Source organism: Scardinius erythrophthalmus, assembly GCF_964197995.2.
Source record: "Scardinius erythrophthalmus genome assembly, chromosome: 8".
In the NCBI taxonomy this organism is placed as follows: Eukaryota; Metazoa; Chordata; class Actinopteri; order Cypriniformes; family Leuciscidae; genus Scardinius; species Scardinius erythrophthalmus.
Genome location: NC_138228.1, coordinates 31,799,688 through 31,814,128, shown reverse-complemented (window position 1 = coordinate 31,814,128; position 14,441 = coordinate 31,799,688). Strand labels below are relative to the sequence as shown.

Genomic DNA, 14,441 nt, shown 5'->3' with positions numbered 1-14,441 from the left:
GTTGTAGACAACAAATCTGTTTTCTTGCTGTTACAAGCTAACATTTTGGAAGGAAAAGTTTAAATATAAATGGAATCAGTACATAAAATGCATAATATTACAGATGAATGAGAAACAGCGAGTGCTCTTTGCTATCGCGGCTATTTAACTGCAGCAAATGGGCAAATACTGGTCTTTCTGAGTTCACGAAACCATTCAGGTTTGGAGTCAGCACGGCAAATACCACTGTATGTACAAGGAGACATATCATACATTATTGGACAGTTTCTGACTGCTAAAATAAACTTCTCATTCATCTAGCCTCGTTTGGACTCGGCACTGATCACGCGCGCCCTACTGACTTCACTCCTATTGGTTGTCGCTCGCGAAAGTCGCTCTTCATTTGCATAAAGTTAAACATTTCTCAACTTTGTTGCGTCGCCAGACACGCCCCATCCAGTCGCCAACGGTCGCGACCGCGCGTGTCACCGGAAGTCGCCCGCTCCCCATTGAAAATGAATGGTATCGCGTCGCTTGGTCGCGTGTAGTGTGAACGCAGCGGGGGTTTCGGCGCCAAATCTATTTTTGCTGCGCTGCTCACGCTCAATTAAAGTGAAAGCACACTTTTGATGGACAAAATAAATATGATTTCACACAAAAAGTGCCTAAAATGCACATCATTTGCATGTCTAGTGTGTTTTAACAAGAACTGGAGTAGGCTATGTCAGAAAAGAAAATGAAGACTCTTGAGAGAAAATGAGAAAATTTACCCATTTAAAGGGGTGATGAACTGAGAAATCAAATTTTCCTTGAGCTTTTGACATATAAGAGGTCATAATACTATAATAATATCCTGTAAGTTTCAGAACTGAAAACTACCTTGTTAGTCCAATAAAAGCTTTAATAGACATCAGGCTCAGCAAACGACTCGTTTTTCAAAGTGGGGAACAATGACGTCAAAGAGGATAAAACACCGCCTCCACAAAAGAAGATCAACGCCTACTTCAGCACGGCCTGTTTAGCCCCGCCCACCGATTCGCCCAAACATGCTAAATAACATAGGACGACATGATGATTGCTAAACCGGATCGAGCTACTTCCAAGCAATAAACATGCTGTTTACTAAATATTGTGCGTGCCTGTTTGTGGAAGAAGACAGTCTGCATAAGCTTCCTTCGGATTCCAGCATGGTTAAACTTTATTAAATCAGTCAATCACAATTTCCCGACGGATCTGCCAGCAACATGTAAGTAACCATGTGTACTCTAATGCCTGATCTGCGATCAGTGATTTCTGATGTTTAATAATTCAAGTTCAGATATTTCTCTTAAAATCGTTCAATACTGTTTATGCATCAGTGACTAAACGATCAACTTCACATAATTTCTCGTAGTATTATGAAAATAATCTTTTTAAAACTGTTATTAAATTATATATAGAAAGCGATCAAAGAACGATCCCTTTCCATTCGCCCAAGCTGTCAATCAAACAGCACAGCGCGAGCCGCGAGAGCTTATCTGGACACTTACCAAACTCGTGATGAAATAATGACACTGTTACACTACACAACGAAGCTCTTACTGTGTATTCACATCGTGTTTGCATTGTGATTTGGTGTAAGCTTTTGTGAGAGTGCAAAAATTGCGTTGCAATGATAAGATCTTTATTCACGCGATCAACAGACTGTCTGTCATCTGCTCAGTGCTCATCATGCTGCAACCTTTCATGCGATGTAATAGATTTAAATATAATGCTTTAAACGATACTTTTCACGATTTGTTAATCTCGATAGCTGTAATAGTAAAAACGTAGTAAAAGTTTTCGAGAGAGTTCATGTAATACTAGCTATTTCATATGCAAGCATGTCAGCCAATCACAGCAGTGGGCGATTGCACCGCAGTCTCACAGCAGACACGCCCATTAAAACGGAGCGTTCAAATCTGAAGCTGAAATCAGGCTTGGAAAAATGGCTTTTATTTATAAATTATGACAATTTTTGATGTAAAAATCATACTAACATTATAAGGGCACCCCAGGTAACATTATATAATAATAAAACAATCCAGTTCATGACCCCTTTAAACTTGTTTTTATTATTCAGTTTGGGTAAAAGTATATGGTGTTTTATAAACAAAAATATATAGAAAATAATTATTTGTGTGTGATGTAAAGTGGTTAGAAAAATGAAATCAGAATTGGCTAAAATCTGTATCGGCAGTTCAAACTCAATGAAAAATCGGAATCGGCCTAGAAAATTGTAATCGGTGTAAATATCGCTATAATCTTTCTGATTGGCTGGTATCAAACACCATCACATAAACTGATGTTCACAGATGTTTTATTTATTTATTTCTACAATGCTTTGTAGAGTGGGAGAAAAAACGTATTATTTTTCTTCTTGTATTATGGTTTATTGTTACTGTAAATTCACAAGGATAGTGAAATTAAAATTGGTTGGTTTCTGGTTGTTGCTTTTACCACATTATGCCACATTTAGATTGTGATTTCCTATGAATGGAAAGTGGAATATTAAAACTAAGCGCTACAGTAATGTGCTCTGATGTATTAATGATCAAATGTGCATGACCAACATATAAAATACTATTAATAACTGAATCATGAGTAACAGTAAACAGTAAACATCAAACAGTAAACTTGCATATGGCTCACCCATTGCTACAGTTCTGAGAAAGGTTGACATCGGCTGGCCAAGCACAGGACTTTCCTGTTCTGATCACAGCGTTCCAGTTGCACCATCCATTTCATAATATGCTGTACTTTGTTTCATACCATTTTAAAAATACATATTTTAGAGACTTTTTTAACAATGTAGATTGTTCCAAAGCAGCTTTACATTGATAATAGCAAATTAAAGTAACAGAGACTGTTTTGGCTTTACAGCATATCTAGAATAAAGTTATTGTCCAGCTAAAGTTAGTTTTGATTGATTCACTTCTGTCGCAACGATCATTAGTTATTAACTTAGGGGCTGCTAACACGACACCGTTTTAACTGAAAACTCTTAAGTTCTCTCTGCGCAAAAACTTTAAAAACGCAAACCTGTGAGATCCGCTGATGCGCGTTTGAATATATGTGCGCAGGCGTGTAGTCCTTCCCTACAAACCAACCCTCAACAAACTACTTGTCTGGCCTTAAAGGGGTCATATAATGCCATTTTTGTACAAGCTAATATGATTCTTTAGGGTCTAAATTAAAAGTTTGTAATATAGTTTAATTAAAAATTCTCATTAGTTTTGTAAGAAAACACTCATTTTACCTGGTCAAAAACAGCTCTGTTTTCAGCACGCCGTTTAAGTGCATGCGTCTTTAAATGATAATGAGCTTTGCTCACCCGGCCCCTCTGTTCTGTGCGTACACCGTACACTTTTTTAATAACACAATAACCATAACGCGTTGTTCATTATAAACGTGGGATTATGAATTATATTGAAAATGTCGTACATAGAAAACATGCCGTAATGTACCCTGAGTGTAAACCTTAGACGCATTCATCTTGAAGCTTGTAAGCGATTTGCAAAGATTAATATAAATATTAATACAAAGGTTAATAAAACGTTACACTCACGTCTTCTGGGGGTTCAGCAGGAACACGTTGGTACCAATCCTTTTTTTCAGGAGCAGCTTCTTAGCAAAACCAGCTTTACTGACCCTTGTTTGAAATGATTTGCGCAAACATGGAAGCATGGACGTTGATCGTGGGGAATCCCCGCAAGGGAATCCCCGCGTTAATGCTTTGGGCATATTCCCTTCAAAAACAAAACTCAGCCACTGCGTCTTCAGTGGTTCGGATTTAGGAACATCAAAATGACTGCTGTGTTCCTTATTACACCCAAGAACAGAACACCACAATCGATTAGACGCCATTCTGCTCCAGCATATCAACAATGCACTATGATGACAGACAGCTCGCTCACGAGCGAGGGCGGGTCTTATTTGAAACGCTGCTGTCAATCATACAATCGTGGGAGGGGCGTCGATTTTGTGACGTCACAAAATCGAACGGCTTGATTTGAGACAGGGGAAAACATATAAGAAGATTAAAAAAAAAACACTGGATGGATTTTTAGCATTTTATGATTGTTGTGTACAGGCACTGCCAACACACATTTCAGTATAATCAACTTGTAAAAGTGCATGTACCATTATATGACCCCTTTAAAATTTATAATACAGAATTTTAATCGCTTCCGCGTAGGCACGCAAACCGGAACTATCCCGACAACGCTTTATCTGTAGAGAAAGGGAGTGGAGGGAGGTCTTCACAGGGGAGAGACTAGTTGACATTTCAGGACTGCGCTGTTGTCGCGTCCAGGCGCAGGTCCTTCATCAGATCTGGATACAGCCTAGATCCGGCAGACTGCGGTAAACCTCGGGATAAACAGAGAGACTAATATTAGCGTAGACGCCATTCTTCTTATAATGTAACGAGTGCATTTATGGGAAGTGTTCCCGGTTCCGGCTGACCTAATCTATGCAGTCTAACATTGAATTATAGAAGTCTATAATGTGTTATGTGTATGCTAGGTCAAAGATATGTGTTTTTAGTCTAACTTTGAACTGACAGAGTGTGTCTGCTTCCCGGACAATGGTAGGAAGACTGTTCCAAAGTTTAGGTGTTAAATAGGAAAAGGATCTACCGCTAGCAGTCGATTTTGATATTCTAGGTATTATCAACTGGCCGGAATTTTGAGATCGCAATAGACGTGAAGGACTATAATGTGTTAAGGACTAATAGATGTGAAGGACTATATCATTGAATACTAGGGGTATAACAATATATCGTGTCACAATATACAGTGGTGGTCAGAATTAATGGCACCCCTGGTAAATATGATCAAAACTGGCTGTAAAAAAAAAAATCTGCATTGTTTATCCCTTTGATCTTTCATTCAAACAATTTGCAAAAATCTAACCTTTCATTGAAGTAAAAGAATTGAAAGTGGGGAGGACATCACATTATGAAATAAATGTTTTTCTCCAAAACACGTCGGCCACAATTATTGGCACCCCTAGAATTTTTTACGAGTAAAATATCTCTGAAGTATATTCCCATTAGTATTTACCTTTATTTAGCACACCAGGGTGACTAGGAACATAACATTGTCTAGCTATGACTTCTTGTGTCACAGGAGTTTAAATATGATGAATACACAAAGGCCAAATTTTTTAATCATCCATCACAATAAGTAAAACCAAAGAATATAGTTCTGATGTGCATCAAAAGATTGTTGATTATCACAAAATAGAAAGTGGCTGTAAGAAAATAGCTAAAGAATTGAAAATCCCCATTTTGACCATCAGGGCAATAATTAAGAAGTTCCAATTAACTAAAGATGTTACGAATCTGCCAGGAAGAGGACGTGTGTCTATATTGTCTTTATGCACGGTGAGGAGGAAAGTTTGAGTGGCCAAAGACTCTCCAAGAATCACAGATGGAGAATTGCAGAGATTACTTGAGTCTTGGGGCCAGAAAGCCTAAAAAAAAAATATTCTCAAACAACCCCTACACAACCACATGTTGTTTGGGAGGGTTTCAAGAAAAATCCTCCTCGCTCCTCCAAAAATAAACTCCAGCATATTCAGTTGTCAGACATGACTGGAACTTCAAAAGGGACCAGATTCTATGGTCAGATGAAACAAAAAAAAGGGCTTTTTGGCAGCAAACCCACCAGATGTGTTTGATGCAAACAGGGATAAAAAGTACCCCATGCCTACGGTTAAATATACTGCTGGATCTTTAATGTTGTGGGCCTATTTTTTTTCCTGGAGGTCCTGGACATCTTGTTCAGATACATGGTATTATGGATTCTAGCAAATACCAACAGATAAAAAAATCAAAACCTGTCTCTGCTAGAAATCTTATAATGGGCCGTGGTTGGATCTTCCATTAGGACAACGGTCCAAAACAAACATCAAAATCATTCTGAATATTTCATTTCTATAGGCCCCTAAACGGAACCCTATAGAAAATGAGTAGGGTGAACTGAACAGAAGAAGCACCAACATGAACTTTTGAATCTGAAGGATCTGGAGAGATTCTGTATGGAGGAATGGTCTCTGATCTCTTGTCAGTTATTCTCCAAACTCATCAGGCATTATAGAAGAAAACTCAAAGAAAAACTCAGAAAAATCTGTTATCTTGGCAAAAGGAGGTTGCAAAAAGTATTTAATAACAGGGAGCCAATAATTATGGCCAGCATGTTTTGGAGAAAAGCATTTATTTTAGTGATTTACCCCCCACTTTCAATTCTTTTACTTCAATGAAAGGTGAAAAATGAATTTTTTGAATGAAAGATCAAAAGGATAAACAATGCAGATTAATTTTTTCAGCCATTTTTGATCATATTTACCAGGGGTGCCATTAATTCTGACCACAACTGTATATCGCAATACATAAATGCAACAATATGTATTGTGGATAGTGACAATGTTGTATTGTGTATTGTAAAAATTATTTAGTGTCAGTACTAGTGTCAGTAGCTTTAGTGTCAGTCCTACATTAAACTACTACATATAATGTTGAATACAATGTATAATAATGCAATGGGGGAATATTTGTGGGTTCTGATAATGCCAAATGTCTGATGTTACCAGTAAAAAGTGGCCTACATTATTTTAAATATATCTAGTCAGTGACAGAGATCAAGCATATTCACCTAAAATAATTCTGTGTTTTCAGTTCCAGAATAATGCATAGTGTTATTCTGGTGTCTCTATTGTCCTGTGCTTTGGGTTTCCAGCACCAAGTCCAAGCCTATTCATTTACACACACAATGTAAAACCAAATTTAGCATTTTAATCAACAGTACATTTTTTGTTAATCTTTTATCATATGTCTTGGAGTATTGCAATAATATTGCATTGTGAGTTCAGTATCGTGATATGTATCGAATCGTGACATGAGGGGATCATTACACCCCTACTGAATACTGAATTATGTCAACATGGCATTTGTTTTTTCAGGTGCGTGTGCGTCCAGATGTGCAAGAGTTGAGGCAGTGGCAGAGAGAACTGCGGGAAGAGAACTGTGACATCAACAAAACGGTTCAAGACTTCTGGGTACGCCAGGAGAACAGAGGTGAAACACACACTCATCATGCTCTCTCTGACAATCCTTACACAACTTCATTACATCACACAAACACACATTTCTCACAGACTGGGAAGGCCAAATGCGTTGGGATTTGAGCCGTGTAAAAAAAAGAAAAAGGAGGGAGCTGACCTATCTGAAGTATTTGTTGGTATTTGAAGTATACAACATTATTAGCTGAGAGAGAGTAGAGTTACGTTTAGCAACGTCATAACAAGCTTCATGCTTTATTACAGCTTTTATGAATGAAAACTAATTAATTTCTGAACACTGCTCTGTTCTTGTAACTTTTCTAATGTGAGCTGTAATGAACACTGAAAATGCAGCGCACTGTACCACAGAAGCACCAAACCAGGGCCAAGACGGGGCCAGCTTTGCTGAAGAGGATGCTGTTATAGACAGCTCTTTAATAGAGCTGGAATCTCTCCCTGTTTGTAGACCAAGTGCTGTACTTGTGTCTGTGTCCTGAATGGCATCAAAGTACTCATGTATTGTATGTATTCTTGCACCCTTAGCAGAGTATCTCTGGGGATTGTGGCTCGATAGTGAGATTGAAGTCAGGAGAAGAATCGTTCAGAATGCAACATATCTCAACTTCTGCAGTCGAAATATCTGTAAAATATGAAACGTGTATGCATAAATCATACACGTTAATCTGGATTTAGGGTCCTAATAATCATTATTGTATGCCTGATTTTTGGGGGGTTTATTTACTTTTTTAAATTAATTTCTTATTCTTAAAATAATATTTTTTTTTATATTTGGATTATTGAAATAAATAATATGTGATTACAATCATTATTGAGAATTGATGTGGCATTATTGCTAAACAAGACCTCAAAAAAGACCAGAAAAATAAATGGATCTCTATGGCCCTCTGCTGGATGTATATATTTTCTAAAACTGTATTTCCTTCAGATTTTTCTCTAACCAGCAGATGGCAGAATTCTGCCTCTAACACTTAGATCAATATCCAGAAACAACTCATATTTCATTTTGATAATCACAAGAGGTTTTTTTTTTCATAAAATTTTTATATTTCATACACAAGCAAGCTAATGGTGTAGTTGAGGAATTTTGCAGTAAATAAGTAAAAAAAAACTACTTCATATCCCCATGACACAATAAACATATGGATGAGAAGTAAATGAAAAAAAAATAATATATATATATATATATCATTTGTATTATTAAAAAATTATATTTTTATACAATTCCTCTATAAAAATGTTTACACCAAGAGTGTAAACTGGAAATGAGAATTCAAATAAACAATATAAACAATAACAAAATCTATATATTCTATATTCTATAGTCATCGCCGTCATGATATATATTGTCATATCGCCCAGCCCTACTGTTATTTTGATTCAAGTTGGTATTAAATGTTATAATAAGCATTGACTTTACGTTTTCATGTTCATCAGTCTGAAGTTGTGCCGACACATCATTAATTGTTGTTTTGTAAAATTTGCAGTCTTGCAAGTAAATTCCCTATGATTTTGCAAATTAGCAAAACAAATGATTGCTGACTTTGAAGAGATCTTCCTAGCCATGCATTGTGATTGAGTGTGTGTTTTGTCTACTAGGATAAGGAGATAAAATTGCCTGCCGGTGTGGTGCTGAAATATAACTGCTTGCAGGCAGGGAGACATTCATTGAGTTCTTGTCATCTTAATTTTATGCTGTTATTTATTTTTATCTTGTGGTAAAGGGGACAGCTATTTTTGTGTGTACAGCTTCCTAGAAAGAATTAACGTAAATCAGGGAGCTAATTTTAAGTATCAGTTGATCCGAGCAACAAGATCTCACAAAATTTGTCTCTATAGCACGTTGTATTTATCGTGCAATTTATGATACGCACTGTAAACCCCTTGGGTAGGATTAGTGGTGTGGGGTACGTGCGTATTACACGCCATAAAGTGTTTATCATATGCATGCGAACACTTTGTATAATATGCACGTAAAAACTAATTTTCACGTATAAATTGCACAATAAATACAAAAAGTCCACAACTGCTTACACTGCTTGTACTGCACACGAGTCCACTGGTTATGCTCCGTTCTAATGTTTGCTAGGAGGCAGAGTTGTTGATCTTGAAGATGAAGGGTCATAGCATTGTAGTGTGTGATCAGGCCTTGTTAGCCAACAAAGGTGAGCCTGGGTGGAGGAAAGTGGCCAACAAGTGGGTGGATTTCTAAGAAGAAAAGTATAGTATAACATCAATTATATTATGTTCTTCTGTTAAAACTTGAGGTTTTTTTTAGGTAAAGAATCACTCTCGTCCTTTCTTGTGCAGGCTAATTTTAGGGTTTTGCCGTTACGTTGTCTTGCCAACAATGTTGTAACACTGGCTATAACTTTAAACAGAAAAGGCTTGTATGCCATTTTTTCACAATAAAATGATGTTAACAAGCATCTAGTTTATGTCACGTGACTATATTTTTGAGACTGATTATTTTAAGGCTCACGGATTGGTCCCATTTACCACCACTAAGTGAAATACAAAGTTCTGTCATGAAAATCTAGATGGCGCAGGCTGATCGGTCCTTCACTTAATTAGTTAGCGATCACATTGTTATCTACATAGTGCAGCTGATGGCATCAGCAGCCAAATGAGCTTGTTGCTCAACATTCAAGTACTTGGCATTGTTTGCTGTTAGCAGTCTGCAACCCTCCTTCTTCCCCAGCTCCACCTGTATAGATCTGCTATGGGGATTATCTGACTGCAGCGCTCTTACAGAAACCCTCCCTCTTCCCCAGCTCCACCTGTATAGATCTGCTATTGGGATTATCTGACTGCAGCGCTCTTTCAGAAACCCTCCCTCTTCCCCAGAGAGTTGTCATGACAGAAATAAAGTTTGTCCACAATCCACACGCTCTACTATGTTTGCACAGTAATCCATACAACATACCGTTTCATTCATAAATTAGTTTATTGACAGCAAATTGATAACATATTTAGTCCATTGCAAGGTATAAATTCCACTGTGACTGCCATTCGGTTATTTTTCTTCTTTTGCTTCATTTGTCATCAATTGATTACAGCGAGCAGATTTTGATGTAACTGTGAATCCTCAGAATGTCCTGTTACCCATACATGTCCGAGATACTCGTCAAAGTTTTGAACTGGAGCCCACTTGGGTCTCGTGTCGGATAAAATGTGCTTTAAGTCCTGCATAGATTTAATACCTGTTGCACATTACACCTAGTCAAAGGAAGGTGTAAAGCGTAAAGTATTTTTTGGACTGTTGATTTTAATAAAGACACGGAACTCTCATTTCACGGTAAAACGAAACAAACGTGCATCATTCATTTACTTTCGTTTTCAACAACAACGAATAAGTATCTCTCTTCAGGGAATTAACCAATTAAAGAAAACACCTCTTAGTGGTCATGATATAAAACACAAAAGAAGAAAATGAGTTATTGCTTAATAACTGAACAGCTTTAACTAAAAATACACATTAATCTTAGAGTGATAGATTTCTCTTAAGCTTGTTTCATGTCTGAATTAACTATGTGGACATGAACTGTAATGTTTATGATATTATAATATAACATGGTTAATATGCGTGTGCTGCACACTGCCGACACAGGTAACTGACCTAACAAAACATTTCTGTTTGTAATTATGTTGGAAATATAAAAAATGAACATATATCTGGTATTACTAAATTGTATACAATCATCTTGCTCAGAGGGAGCATATCATGAATGGACTTGAAGACATATTTAGCCAGCAAATTATTCCAATTAAGTTACTGTCCTACAAAAAAACTGGCCTACAAAAAAAATAACCCTTAACCCTTTGGCTACAAGGTGAATTAAGTTGAATGCACATAAAAATGCATAAATCTGTATTCATATTTCAGAATAAGCACTGTGACATTTGCAATAGGCTTAGATGTAGCTTGATCACACTTTTAATAAGCAGGGACTAGGGCTGCACGATTAATCGCAAAAAAACCGCACACGATTTGGCAAAGGCTGCGATTATTTTGTGCGCAGCTTGTCAGTGGAGTGCGGCTGACTGTTAGTAAATACTGCCCCATTTGAACTCCAGAGGACGCTTTCACGCAAACACGCTAAATATGCCCCGCCGCAGAAGTGCAATAATGCGCATCATTCCAGGAAATCCCTATCGCTGTAGCTGAATAAACTTTGATTAAACATGACTTATAAATACACGACTGCCATATTCTGTGTAAGAAGCACATCATCTCACAGGAGGAGGAGCTCAGCTGTCGGTATGAAGTGAGTTTGGAGTAAATGCATGTTATTAAATGTTGCATGTTATAAAAAAGAGGTTCATAAATGCTTCTCATGTTTTGGAAAGATGTTTGACGCGTGTTGTTTTTTCAAATGCACGTTATAAGTGACTCAAACTCACAGTGCTTTTATGGAGCAGCGTTTACAGAGCCGTACATCAATGACAAACTGTGGATAAAAAAAATAATAAAAATAATCGCAGCCTTTGCGATTTGAAAATCGTGATAAGCCATCTTGATTTAAGTGCGATTACATGTAAATTGCGATTAATCGTGCAGCCCTAGCAGGGACAATTCCCGATTTTAAATAAATAACCATTTACATGCTTAGGACGTTAGTGTTGTTAGAATGTACAGGGAGATATAAAAAACGCTGACTCGTTAACATTTACGCACTGAAATATGATGCATTGAATTCAGTGGCTTCACTGGTTATGATGTCATGAGCAATTCAGTTCTTTATTAACTCTTTCATTGATGGAAATTTCCGGCTTTTGTATGTTTTCACTGTTATACAGTAGGGGGCTCCATGACATCTTCTGAAAGAGTACATAATCTCCTGATCAAAACACATGAGAAGAAACAGAAACAAGCAATATCATATAAGCAGTGTTGGGGAGTAACGCAATATATGTACCGGCGTTACGTATTCAGAATACAAATTATGAGTAACTGTATTCCGTTACAGTTACAATTTAAATAGTTGGTATTTAGAATACAGTTACATTGTTGAAATCAATGGATTACATGATGAACACTCTCTAAATAAATTAAGGCAACTCCATGCATTTCCCAGAAGCCCCAATATTAAAACGAAAAAATGCGCGGTTTGCGTGATCAGTCACAATGGAGTCGGAAGAGGAGCAGCGGGAGCTAGAGGTAGAGATGGAGTCAAAACAACAGAGCAGGGCAAGAATGCGTTTCTATCTTGGAAATTCAAACAGCATTTCACATTAAATAAAGAGAAGGGAGAACGAAATATAACTGTGCAGTGCAACCTCTGCTTGCCAGCAATCAACCTCCTTTCAGCGTCCAACTCCACCTCCAACCTGAAGAAGCATCTTAAAGCAAGTTATTTTTTTTAATTAGCCAGGTTTATTCGTCTGCTGTAGTTTTACTGGTCACCTTGCTATTTTATAGTTGTATCAGGTAGCTACCAGGGCTGTAACGATATGCGATATGAAACCGAAATCGCGACACTCAGATCCACAAACCTGTGTCGCGGTGTGAAAAGGCAGAATCACGACACAGCCCTTCCAACTCCCATGTTATCCTTCCCATCCAGATCCAATGCTACCACATCTTTAAATTACTATAAGTATTATTTGAAGTTAACATTATAAAATACGTAGACCTACACCACAAAATAAATACTTTAAAATTGGGCAATTCCAGCGTTATGGACTGACATTTGCTATCAAAACTTGAAATAGAAATTCTCAGAAAATGCATTTAATACCAATATATTGAAACGTCTGTTTATATATCCATACTCCCTTAATAAAGGAGTCCAGACATTAGAAAAATATGTCTACACATGTGTTTTCTATTAAATATGAGGGAAATAAACATGCGTGACAAAAACTTTTAGGTGGCAAAATATGTTTAGTACTTCTGTGAATTACACTGCGCAAACCAAAAGTAATACTACCCACTGGATGAAGAAGGGTTGGCTCTCCACAGAACACAAAATTCATTTTATTTAATTTTTCGTGTTCGCATTTATGAGGAAAAAATGTTACGGACGTGACCGCTCTGAAAGCGGAACTAAAAGACTGCTTAAAAACTTTCACAGAGACCTCAAACAGAAAGCACAAAGCCTTTCTTTAAAGTGAATTTCGTTTTGTATTATTGTATCTTAATTTTAACAAATGTTTCATCAACCAATTGCCTGGATTTACATATAGAAGTACATATAGCAGACAATATAATCACGACATGGAGGTGCCGGCGCGTGAACTGGAGCTCATCTCATAAATGAACCGAAACTTAGTGTATAAGGTTATACTTGCCTCACAGACATGTCTACTTTTAAACAGAACAATTCAAAACGAAAGAAAACAGACTGCTCTCTTCTTATGTAATCCGTATGAAATGTGCATTTCTCTCTGGCGCGTTCACTACTGTGATGATTGCAAGTCAGCATCGTCAACTTCCTCTTTGCAGCCGACACTGACACAGAAAACACTTGTTTATTAATAAACAATTAAAATATCTCCTTGCTATATTTGACATATTCATAATCATTACTTTTGCCAGTTCTTTTAGGTGCTTTATTGGCAGTGCCACCCGTAGGCCTACATGTTACATGAACGTGTCACCAGCGCATCACCGCACCGCATTCCTACACTTATAAAATGCAATTCAATGTGTAAGTAATCCAAGTATTCAGAATACGTTACTCAGATTGAGAAACGCAACAGAATACGTTACAAATTACATTTTGGGGCATGTATTCTGTAACGAAATACGTTTTGAAAGTATCCTTCCCAACACTGCATATAGGGCTGTGACTGTGGTGGCGTGGTGGTTGGGGGGTGTATATATAACATATATACACCTCAATTAAATACATTTTGAAATAAAATAATAAATGAGGCTCAAACATCCATTTATAAACAGACATGCGTGTTTGAGCACTTCCATCAATGAAACATCACACTAAAGCCTGTAAAGTATTGAAATAAATATCAGTAAATAATATTAACTTAAATAATATTATAAAGTTAAATATTTAAAAAACATTTGTTTGATATTTCCACACAAAGACGTGTGATAAGCCTTCCGCTCTGCGCTTTGAGAGGGATGTGGGACACGAGTAAGGAACGAGACCATCTCTTCTAATATCTTCATGTTTTCTACTTGTTGTAGACAGTCTGAATAGCGAATTTGATCTTCCACAAGGGCAAGACATTTAGGCTATATTTGATTTTGCGCTGCCAGAGAAAGCGAAACTAAAATCACCCACGCTTGTGAAAGCGCTTGCAAAAAACTTGACGCGCCTTACCATGTATAATAAGAAGCACAAACTGTGTTAAAAGGAATTTGACGTGCAGGTAAAAAGGTAGGCTCTCTGTCC

General features: G+C 37.2%; 1 protein-coding gene across 1 annotated transcript in view; it reads left to right on the top strand.

The window, feature by feature from the left end:
• The window catches only part of iqck (IQ motif containing K), a gene marked incomplete at both ends in the record, with an annotated part of 63,489 nt that extends 55,930 nt beyond the window's left edge, over positions 1–7,559 (top strand). The window contains 2 exons of the mRNA XM_081372696.1: positions 6,964–7,078; positions 7,417–7,559. Of these exons, the coding sequence (XP_081228822.1) occupies positions 6,964–7,078; positions 7,417–7,559 (258 nt within the window). The remainder of the gene's footprint in view (positions 1–6,963; positions 7,079–7,416) is intronic.
• Positions 7,560–14,441: the final 6,882 nt, after the last annotated feature.